This window comes from Poecilia formosa, unplaced genomic scaffold (assembly GCF_000485575.1).
Source record: "Poecilia formosa unplaced genomic scaffold, Poecilia_formosa-5.1.2 Scaffold33, whole genome shotgun sequence".
NCBI lineage: Eukaryota > Metazoa > Chordata > Actinopteri > Cyprinodontiformes > Poeciliidae > Poecilia > Poecilia formosa.
Window position 1 is genome coordinate 1,235,083 of NW_006799972.1, and position 24,216 is coordinate 1,259,298.

The 24,216-nt window shown below is 36.9% G+C and overlaps 1 protein-coding gene across 1 annotated transcript in view; it reads left to right on the forward strand.

The window, feature by feature from the left end:
- LOC103136602 (CUB and sushi domain-containing protein 1) overlaps positions 1 to 24,216 on the forward strand; it is a 444,439-nt gene that overhangs the window by 341,792 nt on the left and 78,431 nt on the right. Inside the window, exons 33-47 of the mRNA XM_007549920.2 lie at positions 1,751 to 1,867; positions 1,978 to 2,091; positions 3,823 to 3,918; positions 4,257 to 4,460; positions 5,336 to 5,460; positions 5,573 to 5,669; positions 7,613 to 7,717; positions 12,069 to 12,187; positions 13,333 to 13,402; positions 14,113 to 14,229; positions 14,834 to 15,043; positions 16,833 to 17,021; positions 18,646 to 18,823; positions 22,680 to 22,825; positions 23,540 to 23,620. Coding sequence (XP_007549982.2) covers positions 1,751 to 1,867; positions 1,978 to 2,091; positions 3,823 to 3,918; positions 4,257 to 4,460; positions 5,336 to 5,460; positions 5,573 to 5,669; positions 7,613 to 7,717; positions 12,069 to 12,187; positions 13,333 to 13,402; positions 14,113 to 14,229; positions 14,834 to 15,043; positions 16,833 to 17,021; positions 18,646 to 18,823; positions 22,680 to 22,825; positions 23,540 to 23,620 — 1,968 coding nt within the window. The remainder of the gene's footprint in view (positions 1 to 1,750; positions 1,868 to 1,977; positions 2,092 to 3,822; positions 3,919 to 4,256; positions 4,461 to 5,335; positions 5,461 to 5,572; positions 5,670 to 7,612; positions 7,718 to 12,068; positions 12,188 to 13,332; positions 13,403 to 14,112; positions 14,230 to 14,833; positions 15,044 to 16,832; positions 17,022 to 18,645; positions 18,824 to 22,679; positions 22,826 to 23,539; positions 23,621 to 24,216) is intronic.

Consider the following 24,216-nt stretch of genomic DNA (forward strand, 5'->3'; position numbering starts at 1 on the left):
TGTTCATGGACAAGAGTTCTTGCTCTCTCGGGGATGCAAAAGATGAATTGAGCCAGAGTCAGGCCTGTTTCTCATAGGTCTTGCTGTTGCTGAATGCGTTAATAGGCTTTTTGAAACAACACTGCTGTGCTGAAGATCACATACTGTTTTCGAGCACCGGTTGCAAAAGTTTAGTCACTTAGTGTTTGTCCCGCTGTTTTTTTGTTGTTTTTTTTTATTCTGAAAAATTAGCCATCTAGAGAGGGTTTGAAAAAAAAAATACATGCAGCAAATGTGCTTTTCAAAATTTAAAATCAAGTTTTTAATCTAATGTGGAGATAATTATGCTTCTGGTGTCAGCTGCTGTGGTATTTCTATTAGTAGGATGTCTTTATTTCAGAATCCTCTGCAATCTACTTCTAAAAGTCACAGCATCAACATTACATTTCTTAGTTTCACATAAAGAGTTGCAAGATGCAAAATAATAATAATAATAATAATAATAATAATGTTCATGACTGTGTCCTTGTATTCAACTACAAATGTAAATCAAATAACAATACATTTTATGTTATTTTATGTTGCATAACCAAAGACAAACTTTTTTTCTTGTTCACTAATCAACCTTTGAGCCAAGTATAGTTAGCTTTATGCAAAAGAGAACAGAACAAGGATGTCCACTGATAACTACAAGGAGATAACTAGACCAGTTGTCCAATTGTAAGTGGATGAAAGAGGTTTTTAGACAGTAGTAACTTATTTACTTATTTTTTTAACTCTTCATTATCTTTATATTTATCACTGTGAGCCAAGCGCCCCGTTTCTTGGAAACACTGCAATGACATTCACATAACTGCATATGTTTATAATGAGAAGTTTCCAAGAAAAAAGACATTTTGAGCTAACGTGGCGGTTTGAATGTTAAAAGTTTAACACTGTGTTAGTACTGAAACAAGGTGGAGGTGTTTCTCTTTTGCTTTTTGCTATCTGATTAAACCTGCCAGTGGGGAGATGAAACTAATACAAAAATGACATACAGAATTGAGCTAATAAATTTGGAAATAAATCTTACGGTCCTCTCTCTGCCACATAAATCATATGACAAATTGAGTGTTGTAGCAGCAATTCCAATTATACATACAGGTGAGTGGAAGCGAATCCATGCTTTGATATATGGAGTGATCAAACTTAACAAACCAAATTCTTGTAAAACAGCCATCTAACGCTCAGAGCTTGCGGGTTGAATGCTGCTTGGCCTGCAAGATCAAATTTTATGCTCAATTTCATAGCCCCTGCTCAATCTGTTACACAAAAGGATAAAACTACTGTTCTCAGATTTCACTAGAACAACACATTCAATGTGTATCTTTGTTTTTAGTGTGTTTTCTATCATTTCATTATATGCTGGAATGTTAGTGTGTGTTTTTATTTCCACTGATTATTAATTATTAGTAATTATAGCATCAGAGCTACCCAAATTTATTTTGAAATCGGGTAGCTCTGATGCTAATATAATAAACTGCAGAAGAAGTTATGTCTATAACACTGTTATTATACATACCGCTGGTAAATTGGCTGTCTCAATTGTCCCTTTCAGAGACCTGGAATCATTGTATCATTTCCAACTTCTCCGTTCTAAAAATGTCCATAAAGAGGAGAGTCATACTTGTTGATAATGTATTTAAAGATAGAAGCAAATTGGTTCCTCTAGAGTGTTCTAAATTTAGTTAATTTTGCTAACAGCTTAAATTATTTCTCCTTGTGTGGACAGCTCCGTGTGGAGGACACTACAGCGGATCTGAGGGTGTTGTTTTATCCCCAAACTATCCTTTAAACTACACCATGAGACAGATGTGTTCCTATCACATCACTGTGTCCCCACAGTTTGGTAAGTGATTCATTATCGACACTGAACACGGTTGCTTTCAAACTTATACTAATAAAGGTAATAATAAGGTGTTTTTTTCCTCTCTGTATTTTCTTCTCTGACATTTGCAGTGGTATTTGGTCAGTTTGCTGTTTTCCAGACGGCAATGAATGACTCAGTGGAGCTTTTTGATGGAGCCAATGATAATGCTCGACTGCTCAGCTCCCTGGCTGGATCCCATTCAGGTGAATATGTTGACTAGTTGACTAGAATATGTTGACTCACGCAGGTGAGAGACTTCAGTGTGTTTACAGAGTATTGTCAACCTTACTGTTAAGCTGCTAGCATGCTCTTTATAGTCGTAAAGGCATTATTTTTTTCTTTAATCCTCCTTACCTTTATTGAATTGAATTGAGTTTATTGCCATTGTACGCATGTACAATAAGATTAAAAGGATAAAACATTAAAGAAAATTTCAAAAGGGTTATTAATGAAAATGTGTGTAGGGGAAAAAAATAGCCTCCTTGGCTGCAGAACGGGGTCACGCCAGTCGTTATTGCAATTTATTCGACAGTGATGTATTTGGTGAAATTTTATTATGGGATGTCTTCACAAGAAGAAATCAGCAGCGCAGAGAGTCTCAGTGGTACGGCACGATCTGCAGTACAGGAGCTGAACCCTCCCTGGGTTTGCATACCCTCCAACTTTGAGTCATCCAAGCTTGGCAGAGCTTTGAATCATTGCACAGTAACACACCGTGCATTGATTAAATCTGACAGCTGTTGCAAAATCGATGCATATCACAAAATTTGAGGAATGTAATATGAGGAAATATTGATTAACATTGCTCATGGCGAACTGTGATGCCATTGCTTTTGAGTTTTACTTCATATATAAGTTTCTGTGTCATTGCTAGCAGGCACACTGCAGGGAAATATCCATGAATGTGACATTAGATTTCCCTCTCTGGAGATCGTGTATACGTCAATTTTGTGTTCATCAAAAAATTGGACTCCAGCTCAGAAACCTTCCTTAAACTGCTTAGGCGCCAAATAGTTTGATCATAGAAGCAAACAATAATAAATTGCAAATAATCTTTAGAAAACATTTATCTACATGCTTGTGGAATTATGAACACCTTTTTTATTTTCTTGTAGATGCCATGGTTTTTTCTTTCAGAAATGGTGCTGCAATTTAAATCATTATGTTTCCAGGTACATTTTGTTTAAATAGGACAAGAGCCAGCTTGAATAGCATTCAGATGTGTGACTTATTCCCGAGTTCATTGTGGTTTGTGTTTTCTGTTTTTAGAATGGAAAACAATCAAACACAGCAGGCTATAGAAAATAATGTCATCTATATCATTCTTACATACACCTACACACACACACACACACACACACACACACACACACATATAGAGGGGCAAACAGCTTTGTGTTGCATTGTTCCATCTAACTGGTTGATTATCTTGGCACGGAAACAAATTAACACACAAGCATGTCTATAAAGCGCTCTCACACACACACGCGCACATGCACACATCATGACAGTGCTAATGATGATTCTAAATGTCAGCCACACCAGGCCATATTTGCCTCATTTATTACTGTTACTTCCTCTGTCTGTCTTTGTGTTTTTTTCCCTTTAAATCTGTGTGTGTCTGTTAAATGATGTGCAATGTTCATATTCAACTATAAAAGGGAAATATAAAGTGATATTTGCTGAAAAATAATCAGAAGAAACCAGTGTAGTTAAGTGTTAGACAGTTGGGTAAGTACTTAGTGTTAAACAGTGAACCACTGTTGTTCTGTGTGCATGGATGTTTATATGAAACTGTTGTATTTCTTGATTTATTACATATTTTTTATGTGTAACATTTCTCTTAAAACTAATGTTTAAAAGACACATTGATGCTGGTTTCAGTTTTTAACTTTAACTTGAATATCATGTTTGTGCGTGTGTAATTATTTCAGGAGAGACATTGCCGCTGGCAACATCCAATCAGATCATGCTTCGGTTCAATGCCAAGAGTGGCCAGTCAGCTAAAGGCTTTCATTTTGTCTACCAAGGTAACTCGTTACTGTTTATTTCTTAGTTGAAATATGTTTTCCTCACTTAAATACTGATGCATCTCACTAAAATAAATATAATTGAAAAAATACATGTTTTACTAACTATTTTAAAAATGTCAAAACACGTCAGTTTTTTTTATTTTTTATGTATATGTCAGTTTTTACCCTCCGTAAATTTGTGGGTTCATGGCTTACAGCTTTTAAAAGTCCAAAGTTCAGTTTCTTTTATAGAATATTAAATAAAATCACGAGTCTGAAAACCTTTTTACTAATGAATTTAATTGTTGCTTTAATTATTCTCTTTCAATACAATTGCACTTATTTCTTCACTGTAGCTGTGCCTCGCACAAGTGACAGTCAGTGCAGCTCAGTGCCAGAGCCTCGGTACGGCAGGCGAATCGGCTCGGAGTTCTCAGCCGGCTCCGTTGTCCGTTTCGAGTGCAGTCCTGGGTATCTTTTGAAAGGATCCAGCGCAATCCGATGCCAGGCTGTGCCAGGTGCCCTCGCACAGTGGAACTCATCGACACCTACATGTATAGGTGAGGAGATCAGACCTCTGTAATGTTAAGACTGCAACTGGCAAATCCACACACCTCCAAAATAAAGCTTGCCACTGGATTTTGATTAAATAAGTCAGAAGTTACACAAAAGACCATCAGTTTGTAGGGATCAGAGAATTTTGACCAACAAACTACTAAGACAAAAAAGTAATATGGCTTTCAACAAATGCAAATCAAATATTTCAGACACCTTTTTCAAAGATTTGTTGGCTAATTTGTTAGACAAATTTAATTTATGCTTAGAAATTTTTTTGACTTTCCTCTCTGTTCTAAAATATTTTGAATTTTACATAACTTTAGTTATGTTCTGACAGAACATAACTAAACTAAGCAATATTTGGACAAACTCAGATATACACTGCTCAAAAAAATAAAGGGAACACTCAAATAACACCACCTAGATCTGAATGAATGAAATATTCTCATTGAATACTTTGTTCTGTACAAAGTTGAATGTGCTGACAACAAAATCACACAAAAATCATCAATGGAAATCAAATTTATTAACCAATGGAGGCCTGGATTTGGAGCCACACACAAAATGAAAGTGAAATGTTCCCTTTATTTTTGCCTTGGTTAATCATATTGCAATAGACAATAAAAGTAACTGTTTTTATTTTCACTGCAATTCTAGCAAACTTTATCTATGCCGATGTGAAACCTTTCACTGTTGAGAGCTGGCATTTTGCAAACACGTAAATAATTTTATGTATTCTTGCTCTGTTCAAAACATCCGTCTGTTTTTTTATTATTATTATTATTATTTTAGGCTATATTCAATCATCCTGTCCTAATTAAAAGCTACTTGGTGTATAAATTATGCCAAACATGTATATTTTATGCCTCCGTTTTAGTTCCCTGCAGTGGCAATTTGACTGAACGTCGAGGTACAATATTGTCTCCTGGCTATCCTGAGCCGTACCCTAATGCTCTAAACTGTCTGTGGAGAATCCATGTCAGTGAAGGAGCAGGAATACAGGTACACACATATGTATGCAGTTAGACTGTCGCTCTTTAATGCACCAGTTGTACAGGATTGTTGTAGTCTTGCAAGCCGTTTTGTTCAGTGATTATTGTCGTTTACTTGTTAGATCCAAGTTATAACGTTTGCGACAGAACACAACTGGGACTCTCTGGAGATCTATGATGGAGGGGACATGACAGCTCCAAAACTGGGATCCTTTTCAGGTATGACAGCTTGACCGGTCAGACAGGTCAGAAACATAAAACTGCAGATGACATACAAAAAAGTTTATACATATATAGGCTGTATGGCACAGGATTATTCCTTAACCAAAGAGATGCACAATAATTGTTTAGCATTGTAAAAATATGTTTAAATGTTTGGTGTAGTTCTAACCTCAAATAGTGAACAATAATTGTCATAAATGGAGAAAAAGGATAGAGAAAGAGTGACACTAAGAAGAGAGTCACTAATAAAGTATAACCTTTCACAATTTCCCTGTAGAGTTTCCCTTCTTCCCTGCCCCAAGCACATATCTGTCTCACAGCTACCTCACATAAGACATGCCACATATAGGGCAACACAAACACACACACACTCACAAATTTAATATATAACTGTACCCTTTTATAAAGGATACACCTGGGAGCTGGCCACTACAACCATGGTGATCTAATGCTGACCATTGAGCACCTTTAGTCAGGCAGATAAAACTGCTTCTCTTTAAAATGCTTTTTGGCCACAGACAGAGAAATTCTGTGCAGCTTTTGCAGCTTTTTTTGTGTGTGTTTCAAATTTAAGCATAGACTGCAGACTGTGCACAAGTTTCATTGACTTTTGCCACATGAATAGTATAATGTCATATTATCACACTATTAGTAGAAATAGAAAAAAATGAGTTTATTCCCCACAATCAAGTGTTTGGAATAAACCGAGTTTATATGTTATCATTTGTAGTAAAGCAGTTTTATCCTGAAAACATTGGTTGGGGCTTTAGTTTTGCAGCTAAAATGTTTTTGTATAACAGCCAGATTTGTCTTTTTTGTAACGTCTGTCTCACATAATGAGACACCATGAATGAAAATGTCACAGTGATGAGCCGAGGATATTATACACTCTCCTGCTGTGCTATGCAAGCACTTTGTCTACACCGATGAAGATTTCCTTATCTTGGGATACTGAATGATCAGAGCTGCTTCATCTGAAATACCTGTCCTGCCCTTTGATAAATTCACCCAATATTTTCTGTATTTGTCACTTGAGGGTGCTCAGAATGTGAACAGAGTGTTACACTTTGATCATCAAATTACACTTTTGAAAGTATTTGTAATTTTCTTCTTTTTTCTTAATAAATGCACAAGTTATGCAAAAAAGGAGCACATCAAAAATAGCACACATTAATTTATAGATAAGATTTCCCTTGATGTTTAAAAATGTGTCGAGTTTCTTTATGCTTACAGCCTCATGAGTCACACATTTAAAAAGGCCAATTTACATGGTCGAATGAGAAACACTGTACAATTATTTCGAAAGGGCAATGTTTTAAATCTGAGGTGACTGTTAACTGTCTATTTTGAGAAAAGCCAGGAAGTTTGTTTGTGCAGCACCTTCACAAATGGGGTAATTCAAGTTATTTACCAGAAAAACAAAAGGAACGAAATACAGAAACAAAGAGAGAAGCATCACATAAAAATATACAATTATGACACAATAAAAGAATAAAAGAAAGGCATACTAGTATTGCAAAATTTAAGCAAATGAAAAAAAATAAAATATGATAGAATAAAAATAATCATTCTAATAATCTTTGGCCTTTTTTGGTCGTTCCTTGTTGAGTTCTCATCCTTGAAACACAAAAAGAATAGGTCTCTCCTTACCTGAGGGATGTTCATACTTCAGCAACAAACTCTGAAATGTATTTAGGCTCATGACCCTTCACTGCCTTCTAGACTGGATTTTGATACAACGTAAACAGCTTGTGCATTTCTATGAAAACTAAGAATCCCTAATTGGATTTTAAGATGATTTTTGAGACAAGCTTTTATTATTGTAAGTTTGACTTCAAAGCAATACTAGCATGCTAAATAACACTGACAGACCTACCGTGTACAATATTGTAATGTTTTTTTTGTGTGTGTGTGTGTGTGTCTGTGTATGTGTCGTGTAGGAACAACAGCTCCTGCTCTACTGAACTCAACATCCAATCAGCTACTCCTGCACTTTCAGAGTGACATCAGTGTGGTAGCAGCAGGCTTTCACCTGGAATATAAGAGTAAGCTAATGGAGATGGATTGGCTTCAAAAAGGAAATGCTTGATGATATAAAACTTCAAAGGAACTATAAAATTGTGTTCTATCTAACTAGAAATGCACACAAACACACAATACTGCTGCCAAAGCTCCAACATCAAATAACAAGAGTCAGTGACCTGAACTGGTATTGCCCGAGAGCACACACACATGCTGAGCGCCGGGTTCTAGCACACACACACGCACACACACACACACACACACACACACACACACACACACACTCACACAACGCTCACCTGGAGGGACGCACACAAATTCATGTAGGCTCAGACGCAAACACAGACTTCCTTTGCCTGTGTCAGGCATGCACATAAATCCAGTGAATGCGAAGGCACATAGGTACACAACTATGCAGACCAAACAGGTATGGACACGGGCATTACCGTCATGCATTTACACACCTGTCAGGGCATAGCTGTGCTTTTCAGTCCTTTGTACTTGTTTTAGCTTAGAATCACTTCTAGATCAATGAACATGTCCCCTTCTATGAGAATATGTGAGAGTTTTAGTGTGTATGAATGAGCATTTCGTGGTGTTCAGATTTATAGGTGAGTGCACACATTCGCATCAGTGTTTTTGGCATCTCTGTGTGAGTTGACATGCCATTACTAGGAATGAAAACCTGGAAGACTGTGTTTTTATTTTTCCCTATATTTTTGCTTCGCTGTAATTCTGAATGGCATTGTTCCAAGCTTTCTAGCTTAGGTTTTATTACCAGACCCACAATTAGAGCTCAAGGGCTTTAAGTCCTTGAGTTACGGCAGCTCTTCCTGTTTATTGGTTTGAAATAGTTTTTTATCGAGAATAGGGATGATTTTAACCAGCCAGGCTTACCGGCTTGTTGTTGATGATACAGTTAATACTGTCTCCAATGTTGGTCAATATCAACAACAGAAAGGCAGATCATTTTAGCAGAAACCGGCAAAAGAACAAGACTCAGGAATGTTGTTCATCTGCCTTAAATTAGTTACGCGTTTTAGATGAGAGGAAAGGTAAACCCAGTCATCAGCCATAAAACAAAGAAAATGCTAATGACTGAACTTATGATGTATATGTATTGTGGAGTACAGATTGTAATAACAGGATGTTACATTCCTCACCTGTAGCAGCATGACTCAAGAGACATGCTAATTTATTCTAGTCCTAAATGTATTGTGGCTTACTGCCCACAACTGACATCCATGGAAACTTTTACATGTCGTAAGGCTGCAAACTTCAGAGCACTTAACAAAAACTAATGTGATAGATGTCAAAAAGTGTGAAGCTAAATGTCACAAAATAAAACATTAAATAGTGTGATGTGCAATTTTATTTATCTCCTTTTACTCTAATGCCCTTAAATAAAATTGCAATCAATCATTCTCAAAACTAAATGTTAAAAAGAGTTTACCTGTGTGTAATTTATTCTACGTGGCCCTCAGAGGTTTGATAGAAATAATTAGTTAACAAACGGCATCATGAAGATCAAGGAACACACTGGCTAGGTCTTGACGTTTTGAAGTAAGGAGTTATTAAACAACATACCAAACTACATACCCTGACTGAGGTTTAGCTGTTTTACGAAGAAGAAAACATTCAGTGCCTCGATGCCCGAAGCTAGAAGAAACTCACCCGAAGACATGTTTAGCTCTAATTGCATCATAACGTGTTTCAAAAAAGTATTGATTCAGAGGCTTGTACACATGCACACCACACTTTTTCAATGTAAATATTGGGTGTTAATAGGAGAAAGTCAAAGTAAATAAATGTAGGCCTTTACTAGTTAAGATTCCTGGGTCTTTGATTCTTTGCAAACTCTTTAGGTTCTAAAGGAGAGTTGCATGCTCTATTTAAATGTAGATTAATTTGGATCCGAAATGGATGGTAAAAAGTTTTATTTTTGAACAGTCAAGAAGGTCTGCTAACTTTATATAGTCATTTTTAAAGTTGTTATGTTACCAACAGAAGTGGGAAGAATCTGAGTGAGTTTTTCTTCTCTAAATAAAAATGCTAGAAAGCGAATAACCTCCTCACTGTTAATGACTCAGAAGAGTTTGTCTGCCTGATGAAAGTATTCAAAACAAAGGTATTCTTCTTGTTATCTCTTAACAAATAAAAGGTAGCTCTTGCTTTCAAATGTAAACTTTCCAGGGTGAGTGAAATAATTGCTGCACACATTTCTTTCAAAATGTCTCACAGTAAACTACTTTAAACCACAGTGCCACCCTCTTGTGACTACATAGCTTGTTGTTCAAAGAGCCAATTGAATCTTTACTCTGGAGCTTCAGCTACAGCAACACGATTATTAGTTTGTGATGGCCAATACCTAGAAAGACAGATTATGAAACAATATAAACACTTCAGTACAGTTTGTTTTAGAAATGTAAAAAATATGTTGCTCATGTTTGAGAAGGAATCACTTTGTGTTCCCATCTGTATTTAAATGAGGCATGTGCAGCTGTTGGGGAAATTTAACTTTAAATCTAAATTTGCCATGGCTATCAGTAATCTTGGGCTAACATATCCACACCCATATCTTATACATATAATTTCCGACTATGGTTGTGTATAGTTGAAAACTAAACTAAGGCAAGCGAAAGGTAGAAGTAGCTACAACTGTTACATTGCAGCAGCTACATACAATATAACTACAATACAGTCATCAGTTGTTTCTTGAAGGATAGCAGGTGTTACTTTTTCTGAAAATGATGACTTCAACAACCGCAAAATGCAAGTTCTGACATGTTGAAGAGATTCTATACAGAGCTCTTCATCAGCAAATTGAACTTGTTTTTCTCATAAAACTCATTTTCAGAGATTAGTCAACTTTTAGCTGTTTTGAGATGATAGTTCACAGCTAGCGTGCTACATTGTGTTCTTTCTGCGGCGCAGATCGTTTTAGATGTTCTACCATGAGACGTGTGAATGATTCTGGCAGTGATTCTTCATCACATTTTACGCTGATCATCTAAGGATGAGGGGAAATGTCTCTCTAGCTTGTCTGTCCTCTCGTAAGCTAAAATGGAAGTGTGGTAAATCCAGTCAGTTAGCCTTAACTGCTGACGATGTCCAGCAGGAGTCGAGCAGCCCTGGTGGGATGTTTTGTGGTGCTGTCAGTAGTTTACTGGGCATGACCAGCCTCACATAGTCAGGACTTACTGTGTGTTGGCAGAAGAGAGAGAAAGATGGTCAGCCAAATGGAATAGTTTCATTGATCAGTTGTCATGACAGCCCACTGATGCTCTGCCTAATAATACACGACTGTGTTTGTTTGCGTGTGTGTATGCATGTTAAGCCTCACACAGCTTTCCCACTTATAGTCCCTTTTAAAAATTCAAGTCTCCCTCATTCCCCCTTAGCAAGCAGACTCATGTAAAACTCACTCATCCACGCAGACTCACAAATGTCATTCAGAGGTGCTACGGGCCACCTGGATGTGCACGCCTGAATCTTTGTGTGTATGGGCACAGTTGGATCACTTCCTTTTGATGGTAGGAATGTAGATAATGAACCAACATGACCAGTGACACAAGCATTTCACGCACAAGCAGTCCCTCGTCTTTCTCTCCTTACCTCTCTTGATTCCTTCCTTCTTTCCTTTCCTCCTTCCTCCCTATCTTCCACCCATGTGCTACCATGGTAACAGCTCTAAGGCAGTCTCCTGCGGATGTTTCCCCCATGCACAAACAAACGCACCCGCACACAAATGTGCAGATGCACTTCTACTGGTCTCAGGGTCTGCAGCAGTCAAACTTATTAGAGATGTGTTTAACCTATTTTGTGCTGGGAATACAAATCCACTGCCAGGTTATTATCTTCTAAAACTTTTCTTTGTTCAAGTACTTATCAAATCTAAAATGTTGTTGTCAATTTATGCTGGTGAATTTGTTCAAAAATAATAAATACAACTTTCTCATGGAATAAACTTGTGTGGTATAATAAATAAATGTTGTATACATATGTAAGCTAGTAAGAAGTGTGCTACAAATAATTAAAGTCTTGAGAAAAGGTCAAATTCATATGAATGGAGAAAAGCGAAATTGAAGAGATTTCCTGCTGTTTTTACACATAATAAATTGTTTATTTGATTTTAAAATGTAGGTTTAAAAACATTTTGGATGGGAAGTTTTAAAATTTTTGTGGAAGTGAGATTTTTCTGCATAAAATTTTAAGAATTAACGATCATATCACATTTACCTTTTTAGGTTAGTGGTTTCTAACCCAGGCGCTTAGCAATGTTCAGGAAAAAAAAACAACTTGCATTAAAATATGTTTTTGGGGGAATAAAAAAAAACTGTTTTGTTTTTTGTTTGTTTTTCTTCTTTGTTGCAGCGGTTGGGCTGACCACTTGTCCTGAACCAGTGATCCCAGCAAACGGCATAAAAACAGGAGACAGATACATGGTGAATGAGGTGGTGGCCTTCATTTGTGAACCTGGTTACACACTACAGGTAATAATCACGCAACATACACAGCAACCCTGTGATGTTTATGATATGCATCAGTTATTGTGTTCTTTAAACTACACAGCTTTGTTAAAAGCACATTGTTCTCCACACTGTAATCATGAGTCATGTGTGAAAAGTGGTCAGCAACAATGAACAACTGCATTAAAACAACGCTGGTTCAATGTAAAATGCCCTTCTTTGAAACAAATACATATACATGCTAAAAAACCTGTATAAATATTTTTTTTTCTTTAAATACAATTTCATGTCTAAAAATTTTAAACGCAGTTTAAAAAGATGCATTTAAAATTATGATGAGAGAGAAATTTCTTTTAAAGACGTTAATTTGCAACATCTGACTTGACTGGGGGAGATCCATATGTTAATGTACTTAAGGCAACACCTGAAACACCTGCCTTACATAATGTCCAGCCACGATGCTATTCAGGAAGTGCGAAAGACAGACGGTGCTTATAGAGACGGATGTCTTTTCCTATGCTGTTTATGCAGAAACCCAGAACAGCAGTAAAAAAGACAGTGTGAAAACTCTAACTGAAGCTGACCACAGTTAAACAAGCACTCTACCGACTTTAAATTAAATATAATTCAGCAAAGAAGAAGCCAATAGTCCAAAAACTGAGGTAAGTGTGTGGCAGGAAAGAACAATACACTCACATTTTAAAGGATCATCTCAGAACATCAGCCAGGATAAATAATGCTTGGGCACATGTAGTATGAGTCTTTTGTCTGGATAGTCATTCTAGGAATACCATAAAATGAGTTATAAAATAGCTTTATAACGTTAAGGGCTGTTTCAGGGTGACCATCATAAAAGCCATGATCTCAGTCACTTAGAACAAATTTTGACAGAGCTAAAAAGGTACAAACCTGACTCGGCTACACCAGCTCTGTCAGAAGAAATTGGCCCAAATTTCAGCAAACTATACTGAGAACCCTGGGGAATAATTCTGTCATTATTCTAGCATTGAAAAAAAAAACAACAACAACAAAAAACATTGTATCTAAATATCATCTTTCAACTCTATTTATGTTTTCCTAGAGTACAAAATGAATGTATTAATGTTAAAAATACATCTTTCACAGTATTTTCATGTAATGAATCTAAGACACTGGATTATCTTTTTCAGGGTCATTCACACATCTCTTGCATGCCTGGGACTGTGCGTCGGTGGAACTACCCACCACCTCTTTGCATAGGTATTGCCCAGACAAAAACAAACACATTTTATTGTGGGCTTCATTGTTTTATTAATTATTTCTGTACTGGGAAGGAAATGATGTCCTGCAGGCACAAACGTTACAGAATATTACATGGCAATGTGCTAGAACTGAGAGGTAAATCTAAAACTTTTGTACATCCACACAATAGAAAGAAAAAAAACAACTGCATGATGAATGAATACCCCCTGTGGATCTGCTTAAAAAAAATTGTATTACTCATCTTTCTGAGGTGTATGGATGAAATATTTTTTCATATTCCATTAGTATATTTTTAAAAGTTTACAATAAAGTTTTTGAAACCTAGAAGTTTCTCCACTGATGTGAGTTCAGCCATCAGTCAAATAATGGTGTAAGATGGTGCAAACACCAACAGAATTTGCACTTTGGAAAGTTAGTGTTTCTGACCTTTGTTAAGGTCATGTTTGTGTTTAGGATTGAATTATTCAACAGCTTCAGGAGCTCTTTTTAGACAATTCCCGCTGAACTTGTTCACATATCAGGATCCATTTAACAATGTGCTTCAACAGCCCCTACTTTTTTGTTAATTCTAGTTTTACAGCACACATTTTAGTTCTTTGGAAACCTTTTTCAGCTCATTCATGTTCACATTTGTTAAGGATAAAAGCAACAATCCCCAGAGTATATTTCACATTTACAAACAATGTTTTATGTTCGCTCATTGCCAGCACGCTGCGGTGGGGTCCTATCTGAGATGAGTGGTGTCATCCTCAGTCCAGGTTTTCCTGGCAACTACCCTGGCAACCTGGACTGCACCTGGCAAATCACCCTGCCAGCTGGATATGGTGAGTTAGGCTTTATTGAAGGATGAAGGAGCATTTCTCGAAAGAACATGTCATTTTAAGTATATTTGTTGGCTTGTATGGGACACGTAGACTTGCTTTTTTTAGTGCAAATTCTGCCACCGATTTTTCATATGCGAGTGTCATATGTTTACAATGCCTGTATGCATTGTAAACATGCATACAGGCTACTACAGACACCTTGGTACATGTTTACCCAAATGATTATAAAGGCTTTATCCACATATATAAATATTAAAATTGCAAATGAGAACATTTGTCATTTCAAATGCACCAGTGTCATCATGAAACTGGTGTCCTGATGGACCCATTGACAATATGTAAGTGTTTTGAGGGTGACAGTTAAGGGGCTTAATACAACATATGTATTGATCTTTAAGATATCGGAGACAACTGTGTTTTCTTTAGATCTTTTCAGCATAAGTCACCTGGCTGTGACTTCATGCATAAATATTAGTATTAATCTGTTTGATGTTATCACGTACTGTGTTGTTTGTTAGTGTTTATATATATATATATATTTTTTTTTTTTTCTTTGTTTTTTTTCTCTTTTGCTGGTTTTGAACCTTTTATGCTTGTTTACTAGGAGCCCATGTTCAGTTCCAAAACTTCTCCTCGGAGGACAACCACGACTTCCTTGAAGTCCGTGCCGGACCACAACACAGCTCTGCTCTCATTGGTCAATTCACAGGCTCACAGATTCCACCACCATTGATGAGCACTACTCACCTGACAATCATCCACTTCTACAGTGACCACTCAGAGAACAGGCCAGGGTTCAGACTGATCTACCAGGGTAAGTTGCAGTCATTTTTAAGGTATGCTTTGAGAAACGACCTCAGAAATTGACCGAAGGCTTCATCGACGATAGTACAAGACTGAATGCAAAACATGTCTGCTGTTATTGTTGTTCTCATTTGGTGGGAGGTAGTGGGTGACAGTAGTTGCCTAAATTATTAAGGGGGGAAAAAATGGTCTTCTTAAAGGCTTAGAATAAATTAAGAACCCCTAACCTGGCGGCCAAATTACAAAGCCTGGCAACTCAAAGAAATGATTTATGGGATGAAAAAACATATTGCTACGAGGTTTCGAGCTTTGATCCCTGGATGAGTCATGCTAAAGACTTTAAAAACCTTGTGGCTTTTCGTTCATCATTAAAAAAGATGGATTGCCAGTAAACCCCTGTGAGAGACTGGCATCATGTCCAGCAGGCTTTACTTGTAGCCCTGAGTGTTTCACTTCAAAGACACGAGAGATGCATTATGGGCCTGTATGCCAGGATAAGTAGAACAAGGCTTACTTACACATAAGCTAATGCACATTTATGTACACATCTTAATTTCTTTCTTCTTCTCTGCAACAGAAAGTCCCCTAATACTGTAACACCTGTCACCCTCCTCCTACTTTTATGTTTGAGGGATGCCAAAATCCTTCCGCACAATGAGTAACACCCAATGACACCTGACAGCAATATTCTTTGGCAGGAGGCTACAGCACACACAGAACCTCGTGATTACAACCCAAGCAGAGTGTACCTTCATTCCAGTGCCATTCTGCATCACATGCAATCTCAGGTGTTTAAAGCTTAAGAGGTCGTGAAACTGCATATCTGTGTGCACACCTGTGCAACCGGAGCTGGATAAGTGCTCAAGCCAAAAATGTGACTGTAAACATACTGGGAAAATGTACCCATACGCTACCATTTGAACCCAAGTGTGGCACATAAAAGCTTAAGGGAGCTCTAATTCTAGTTATAGGCGTTGGCACTCTGACATCGCACTGCTGATAAGTGCACTTTTCAACACAAAAATGATGAAAGTTGTTCCTGGAGTTAGTTGAAGCCAAAATGTTGGTTGTAATATCCAAACTGTAAGTTCTATTGCTTCCACAAGCATTTCGTCTGGCCTACATACAGTACATCCAAACTTCTGCCTCCTGCTTTTCTAAAATTAATTTTGTACTTTTGAGTTTCCAAGTCCTAGCCGTAATAGTTCGGATATCTGCTTTGTGGATATTGTTTTAATGTCACATTGTTCTGAAAATGTTTTCATCCTCTAATATGTCATCAGATCCTTCCCAAGTTTTAGATCCTACTTTTACCAAACATGCTTTCTGTGATTCAGACGACTGCACAGCACTACAGACTGTGTTTAAGATGACCTTGTGTGAGTTGTGCGAGTTCTTTCAAGTGCTTTTTAGGTGCCACTTGTTCCGTCACCCTTTGTGGTAGCAAGGACTTAAATGTCAGTCACCTCCTTTTACTGTGAAAGGCACATTTAATGGAAAGGCTTCACTTGCCATGACACCCAATGCAGAGAAAAATATGCCTTTAATAGACTAGCATCTGCTGGCATTTCCTCTGTGTGCTTTTCAAGTGCTGACATGTTATGCAGATATGTGCACATAAGAGAGAAACGTTTCCCTTCGCACTTATTGTCTACTATGTGTATGTTTACCTCAACTATATGTTTATTAAACAGTAGCATATATTTCTGTTCTGATGACCAAAGCCAAGAATAATGTGAAGTCAATTGCTACTATTTCTGTGGTAACTTTTATTTCTATGTTCTTTTTTTTATCTTTAGCTTATCAGCTTCAGAACTGCCAGGATCCTTCTCCTTTCCCAAATGGTGACATTATCAAAAGTGACTACAGTGCTGGACAATCCATAACCTTTCAGTGCTACTCTGGTTATGTTCTGATTGGACACAAGGTGCTAACGTGCCTCCATGGGACAAATCGGAAATGGAATCACCCCTTCCCCCGTTGTGAGGGTAAGAAAAACTGGATTAAATCAAACTCTAAGTGAGAATTAAACTTCAGGTGTCCACCACATTCATCTTTGAGGAAACTATAACTCATTCAATATGTTCTTTGCAACATTTCAACGTGAACATGTCTTTATTGCCAAAGTTGCTACAACAATGTAATTTCAGAGGTTCCTTTCACTTTAGACCACTGTGTGGTCCGTTTTGTAGGGGCTTGGTTTATTTTTTGGGTAGTCGTCTTTGTTCACATGTCTGGAATCTCATCCAGACTCTGGTCCAGACCAAACAAGAAACCCCTGGTTTACCTGAAACGTGGAGTCTTAAAATAGCTCAACATCTCGCTTGTGGCAAGATGTTTTAACATTTAATAAAGACGGAGTATTTTCAAACCAAATACTGAAAAAATATTTCCTTATGGTAGAAATTCACATTTCAGATAGAATGAGATTCTTCCTATCCAAACTGAACATTACAACCATCTCAAATACTTTTACTCAGACAAATTTCATTACATGTTTCTTCCTCAGTGACTTAGGCTGTTCTGATGAAATAACTGTCTCCTGCGCTTTCATGCACAGCCGCTTCCAAGGAGGGCATGTGGAACAAATTGAAGGGATCCTCAAAGTTTTCCTGCACTATTTGACAGTGTTCTCAGTCTGAGTCAGCAGTTCCCATATTAAAGCATTCGCAAATTTTAGGCTGCTTTCTGTTTGTAAATTGCTAAAAGGTTTTCCAGAACATTCCTTTCTTCCATGTCTAAGCTCTGGCTTCTTCAGCCACTGAAGCTACTGAGTGTCTGGCCACATTGTACCTTTCTGTTGCTTCAGGAATGCCAGTTCATCCCAATTAAGCCCTAAAGGCATTTATGATAATATGTTAAAATGGTTTGCCATACTTCCTGGGCAGTGTCTTGGAAATAGCCCATGAGTATTTTAACTGAACCAAACCAAACAGATATGGGAATTTTCTCTGCATTCATTGCTCAGTCAATGAACTATCCTGTTGTGAAATCCTGATGGCTGTCAGGCTTTGAATGTCTTACTTGTGAAGGTCTCATTGAATCCGACTTAAGCAAAGTGGAGGATAATGGTACAACTAAGCCCAAACCTATTTATACCTCTGGCAGATTTAGGTTTAAACTATTTTTTATTTTACCAATAAGTTTCTTCAGACTGGAAATAATAATAACGTTTTGGAGTGGCTCAGTTACAGCCCTGTCTAAAATCTGCTGTAGGGAGCAGAAGATGATGCTGAGGTGCAGAAGGCCTTGCAACCCGAATTATTTTGACCTAATTGCTAAAGATAAGTCATCAAAGTACTAGTGGAAACATTACAATTAACATTATTTCATTGATTAAGAAGGGTGTAATTATATATATTTTTTTATTTCTAATTTGTATGGAGCTAAATAGAGTTTAACTTTGATGGTTTAATTTCATAAATTAACCTTTGAATTTTCCCTGTTTTGTTCTGGAGTCACTACAGAAAATGGTTGCTTATGCCCCAATCACAAAGAACGATTTCAAGATTAATCATATGCCTCACCGTCTGCAGTTTAACAGTAACTCCTGTCTTTTTGTTCTTTTTCCAACTTTTCAAACTGACAGTCTCATAATTCTGCTTCTTACAGCTCCTTGCGGATATAATGTGACAGCTGAGAATGGGACCATCTATTCACCTCAGTACCCCAACGAATACCCCAACTCCCAAGACTGCAGCTGGCTCATCAGCGTTCCCCATGGCCACGGGGTTTACATCAACTTTACTTTGCTGCAGACAGAGCCAGTCACAGATTATATTGCTGTCTGGTAAGTCTTGGGGAAATTCACACTCATTCATAGTATTCACTACAGAAAAGGGTGGATATATTGGATTCATCGTACAGTTTTTGCATCACTGACAGTTCTGTTTAGGATGTATTCACCCATTCCCTGTTCAGCTGTAATGGACATGCCGCCCGATAGAATCTAAATTTTTTTAAATTCGTGGGATGGGCTTGGTGTTTTCTAACCCCACAGGATGTCTAATTCTGGTTTTCTTTAATATCTTTCATCATACGTTATTGGAGAGGCTGTCTTGGTTTTACAAAGCTATGCACCAGAATTGCTTTTAAGTCTCAAACAATTGTAAAATGATATGCTGTTTAAATTGATATAATGCATGTTTGTAGCAGAGGTTATATGTCCTTAAACCTAATACATAGACACATGTACACCCTGCAATCAGTATATAACCTCTACTGCTATAAAGATGGGATTCAGTGTGGAGGTAAGAGTGCAATACAAGGACTGTGAGAGTAATGCATTTACAATGGGAACACTGACCAATTCAATCTAAGTCAGCACTATGCCCAGATGTAGGCCCACAGAGGATTTGGGAACTCTGGAAGTAATGATGAGAGTCAGTGGGGTTTGGGAAATGTAATGAATGGAGTGGCAGATCTGGATTCACAAATCGAACAGGACTCAACTGGATCTGACAAGATTGCAGAGCGGCTAGGCTGTGCATCATGCATCCTATCAAAAATCAAGATGAGCAACAGATTTATCAGAAAGGAAATTAGGATTGAGCAGGTGTTGCAAGTTTGCTTTTAGATGGGTGACTTGGTACTTGGCTTTTTATTTTCAGGTTCAAGCAATGCGCTCTGGGGAGTAAGTAGCTGCAGGCGAAGGGGGAAGCAATGAATTCACACTTTGTGGCTTCTGGTTTTTCAATCTGTCCAGCTCATAGAGCCTTGCATTTAGCCATGGAGAGGCTCTGCACTGAGTTATTTTGCTGCTGCAAATTGATTTTTATGATTGATGTGTTTTTTGGTACATTTCATTTGGAACTAAATTACGAAATTGCATCCATATGTGGACGCCACCAAAAGAGCTCGGTAATGTGGGATGAGTACACACATGATGGCTCAGTCCTGCTGTATTTCATGAATATATTTGGAAGCTACTGGGGGCTGACACTTGAGAGAGGAGAGCTTTTCGCAGACCCAGTGGAATACCATCACCATCTACCTTCCAAGGTTTTAGACAGATTTAGAGGTCCTGGCGCAAAGGCTCCCTGCATTTGCAATTATTTTTATGTAAACAGAATCAGCTGGCAAAGATACCTAATATTACAATCAGTTACCTACTGCTTTTATTTTCAATTTGAGTAATTGATCTTGACAAACATAAATGTGCTTTTCATGTGGAAGGTTGGCACGCAGAAGACTTGTATCCAATTTCGATTTAGATGATATGCACAGCCAGAATATTTTCTAATAAACATAGCTTCTGTTATGGGGATTGGTTTCATTAAATGCATCATAAAAGCAGAGAAGTAAAACACATCTAACTCGGATATTGAGATTTGGAATGGTGCTGTGTCATGATTTGATAGTTTTTGGAAAGCTTTCTGATTACGGGTACTTAAAGATACAGACACTGAAAGTTTGGCAGGAAAGTATGGAATATATGAGCATTTTCATTTTAAATCTTTTAATTATTTTATATCAAAATATATTAGGGATGGTCCAAAAACGGTGTGTTAGAATTTTAAAAACATAAGTTTAAATGATTATTTTCTGAAATAAACCGGCTCAGTGGGTTACATAAAATGAAATCTGCTTATGCATTCAAAGATTTTCCTTATGATTTTAACTAAACACATTCTTTCAACAAATTTAGTGAAACTGCCAAGCTTAAACTTTCATTATTCTTTCTCCATAGTGGATTTAATTTGGCTGTGCTTTATTACATCATGTTAACACAACACAGATGTGTGTCTGCCTTGTTTTCTCTGGGGTGTTATGTGACAGCGTATGCATCCGGATGTGAGGAGCTGCTAACTGTCCCTGTGGTCTTTAACCAGTTGCATTTGGACTTTTGCCTAATATCAGTGAAACAGCACAGTAGGCAGCAGGATCACAGTATAAAGAAAAAAAAACAACAGTCAAAGGTCAAGGATTGTCCATAAGTATATGGATAATATACATATGTTTTTTGTTTTTTTTTGTTTTTTTTTTTTATCCATGGTGTATTAGTCAAAGCATTCTTCAGGCATACAATGATTACATAATTATATTATAATAAAGCCCTCTGTAGCATAAAAAAGAAAGAAAAAACAGGCAGATAAAACAATGACATTCTCAAAATCTCTATAAAATTATAATGTGACATTTTCCTGTTATCATTGTAGTTCAGATTTGGATTTGCAAAATTATATAAATCTTCATGATGGATGCTTTAAGATTCCACTATATTCTCTGCAAAACAAAGATTAAATCTTTGTTTTATGCTGCATCTTGATAACCCTTATATATATATGTGTGTGTGTGTGTGTGTGTGTGTGTGTGTGTGTGTATGTGTTTATATATTTTTTCTTTGATTTATAAGAATAAATTCAGTTTGTTTAGTTATGTAGGTGCAAAATAAAACCACAGAATGTTGACTTTACTTTCCTTTAAAGCAACTAAGTAGCAGAATTTTATAATGTTAAATGAGCTCCAACACCTTCAGAAGTTTGAATTATTGAGGAGGCAAGAGATCCCAGGCCCTCCTCTTGAATTAAAATTTTAAAACCCTTGTTTAATCCAATGGCATGTTCATTAAAGGCTAAAACTGGTCATTTAGAAACCATAGGAAATGTAACCTTTCAGCAACATTCAATATTTAATGAGTGAAGTAAAGCCTTTAATCTGTGCGCTTTGTTCAATAAATTTGTTTGAAATTGGTTTAAAGGATTGATGAAAAAATACAGGAAGCGCTGAAAGATTCTTCCTTTCTTCTTTGTTAACAAGCGTGCGGATTTTTCAAAGTTTTGTTTTACTAACGCTGACTGTTTTGTTTATCTCTAATGCTCTAATTAAATCCGTCAAACAATGAAGCATATAACAAGAAGTTCACACTGATCCCTCTTCTCTGCCCTTAATCTCCAGGCAAACATTAACATAACTTGTATTTTGTTTTGTCCTTTGAATTCTATACTTGTCAGGAGCAATTCATGTCAGAAGCAAAGTTTTTAAATACGCTACAGATAAGGTTGGGTATATAGAATAACACTGAGATAACTTAAGAAACATAGGGATTTAATAACAATACTGAGAAAACTCAATATCTTTAAATTTTGAAAAGATAATTAGATGAAACCAGGTTAGAGCGAGACTTTAAATGTAACTTGTTTTCAGATGCTACACTTCCTCGACGTTTTCAGGTACACTGAAACAACTAAACAGTTTGCTATTAGCAGGAGCTAAAACCATTAGCAGGAGCTAATGCAGAATCAAAACAATTTGGAAGATAATTAATGGATGCTTAAAGTGACAATGAAGCATCCTTAAGTCTTTGTAACACACCCTTCTAATATATTTGAGAAAATATTTTGATCCCGATGCTTACCATAAACAGCTTGAGTTTGAAACAAGAGCTCTTTGCAGCACATCCTCATCTTCTGGGTTGGCGTTTCCAAGCAGCAGCTGCAGAAGCACCAGTCTTTCTGGCCGACTCTCTCCCCTTCAACCATTGGGTCCTCCTCATTTTCTTTTCCTCTTGTCATTTCTTCATTGCCTTCAATTTCAAGTCCTGATTACCTATCGACATTTACAATTCATTTAATTCATTTTAACGTTTCAGATTTGTTCTCTCCCAGTTTGAGTGTAATAAGTTTTTCATCCGTCTCGTTTTTAAGGGATGGGCCTGATACATCTAGTCCCCAGCTGGGAGTCTTCAGTGGTAACACAGCATTAGAGTCGGCCTACAGTTCCAGCTCGAAGGTCCTGGTTCGCTTTCATTCTGACTTCTCTACTGGAGGATTCTTTATCCTTAACTTCCATGGTAACTCAATTCTCCTACATTTTTTTATACGTATTAAGTTTTATTTTCATGTTTCTGTCTATCTGCCTGCCTGTCTGCCAAAGCTGTCTACTCAACTGTCAAAGCATTGAACTTGATAAAGCCAGATTTATTGGTTTTCGTTATAGTCCCTGTAGAATTTATCTGTTGTTGCTGTTTAAAAATCACCATTTTAAATCATGTTATTTTAGAGGCACAGATTCAGTCAAATGTTCTGCTCCAAGCTTTGAGGAAGGCTGTAAACTCTCTTGATCGGTTTTCAATTGAGATTATGTTCTGCTTCAACACCATCTGTTGTTATGTTGGGCAGATTATTTTAAATATTTATTTAAACACTTTATTCTGACTACGTGAGCAGTAAGATAAGTTATGTTATTGTTAATATGTTGATAAATTGTTTTACATATATCCCCTAAATAATAATTTTGTGACTGTATGCTGTGATAAACCTAACCTTAAACTAAATATTGAACGAGATCAACTGTCTATAAGAACAGTGCTGCTTTGGGATCTTTGTGGTGTCTATGACGACAGCATTAGGAAAATAAAAACACATGAATAAAAATAATAATCTTTTGCAGGGAATACACAAAATTTCCCACACTTTATCAAAGAAACATATGCACAATAATGTTGCACATTTTGTTGCTCTGTAATCTGGGCATAAGGTTTTTTTCTACCTATTTCCCCCCCCAGCTTATCGTCTGAAGAAATGCCCACCTCCTCCTATTGTGGACAATGCAGAGATGATCTACGAAGACGAGGACTTTCACATAGGTAGTAGTCCTTAAAGGTGTTTCTTTTGTATTCAGGATTTACAAGAAAAACTTGTTTTGCTCTTATTTGACCTGATAATGTAAAAGATTAGATTAGAATTCTTAAGAATTGTAAATTAAATTGTGCTGGTCACTTTTCAGATTAAATCACTTTTATCAGCTTTATTTGGTCTGGTGCACAACGAGATAACGACCAAATATTGTACACAATCGGGCTTGTTGTGACTCATTTTCTGCAGACTTGTTATAAAAAATAATCATGGTACTTGACAATTGTTTTCTTACTTTTATTTTTTATTTTTTAACTATTCCACATTTAATCCAAAGTGTCCATCTGGCTCTGTGGCTTCTCAGTTTGAGAAGATGCAGAGGCATTCCTCATTTAGACTGGCATATTTAGAAGAATGAAACTCACCGTCGTCTTAGATTTTTCTTTATTTTTACCCTCAGAGGAGGAAATGCAGTTATTTTGTAATACACACCAGACCACTATTTTTCTTACCTAATTATTTAGAGAGCTTTGATCAGAATCATCACCACGAAGGAGACCAAGTGTTGCACCAAATAGTCTGAAGATACAATTTGGTGTAATCCACA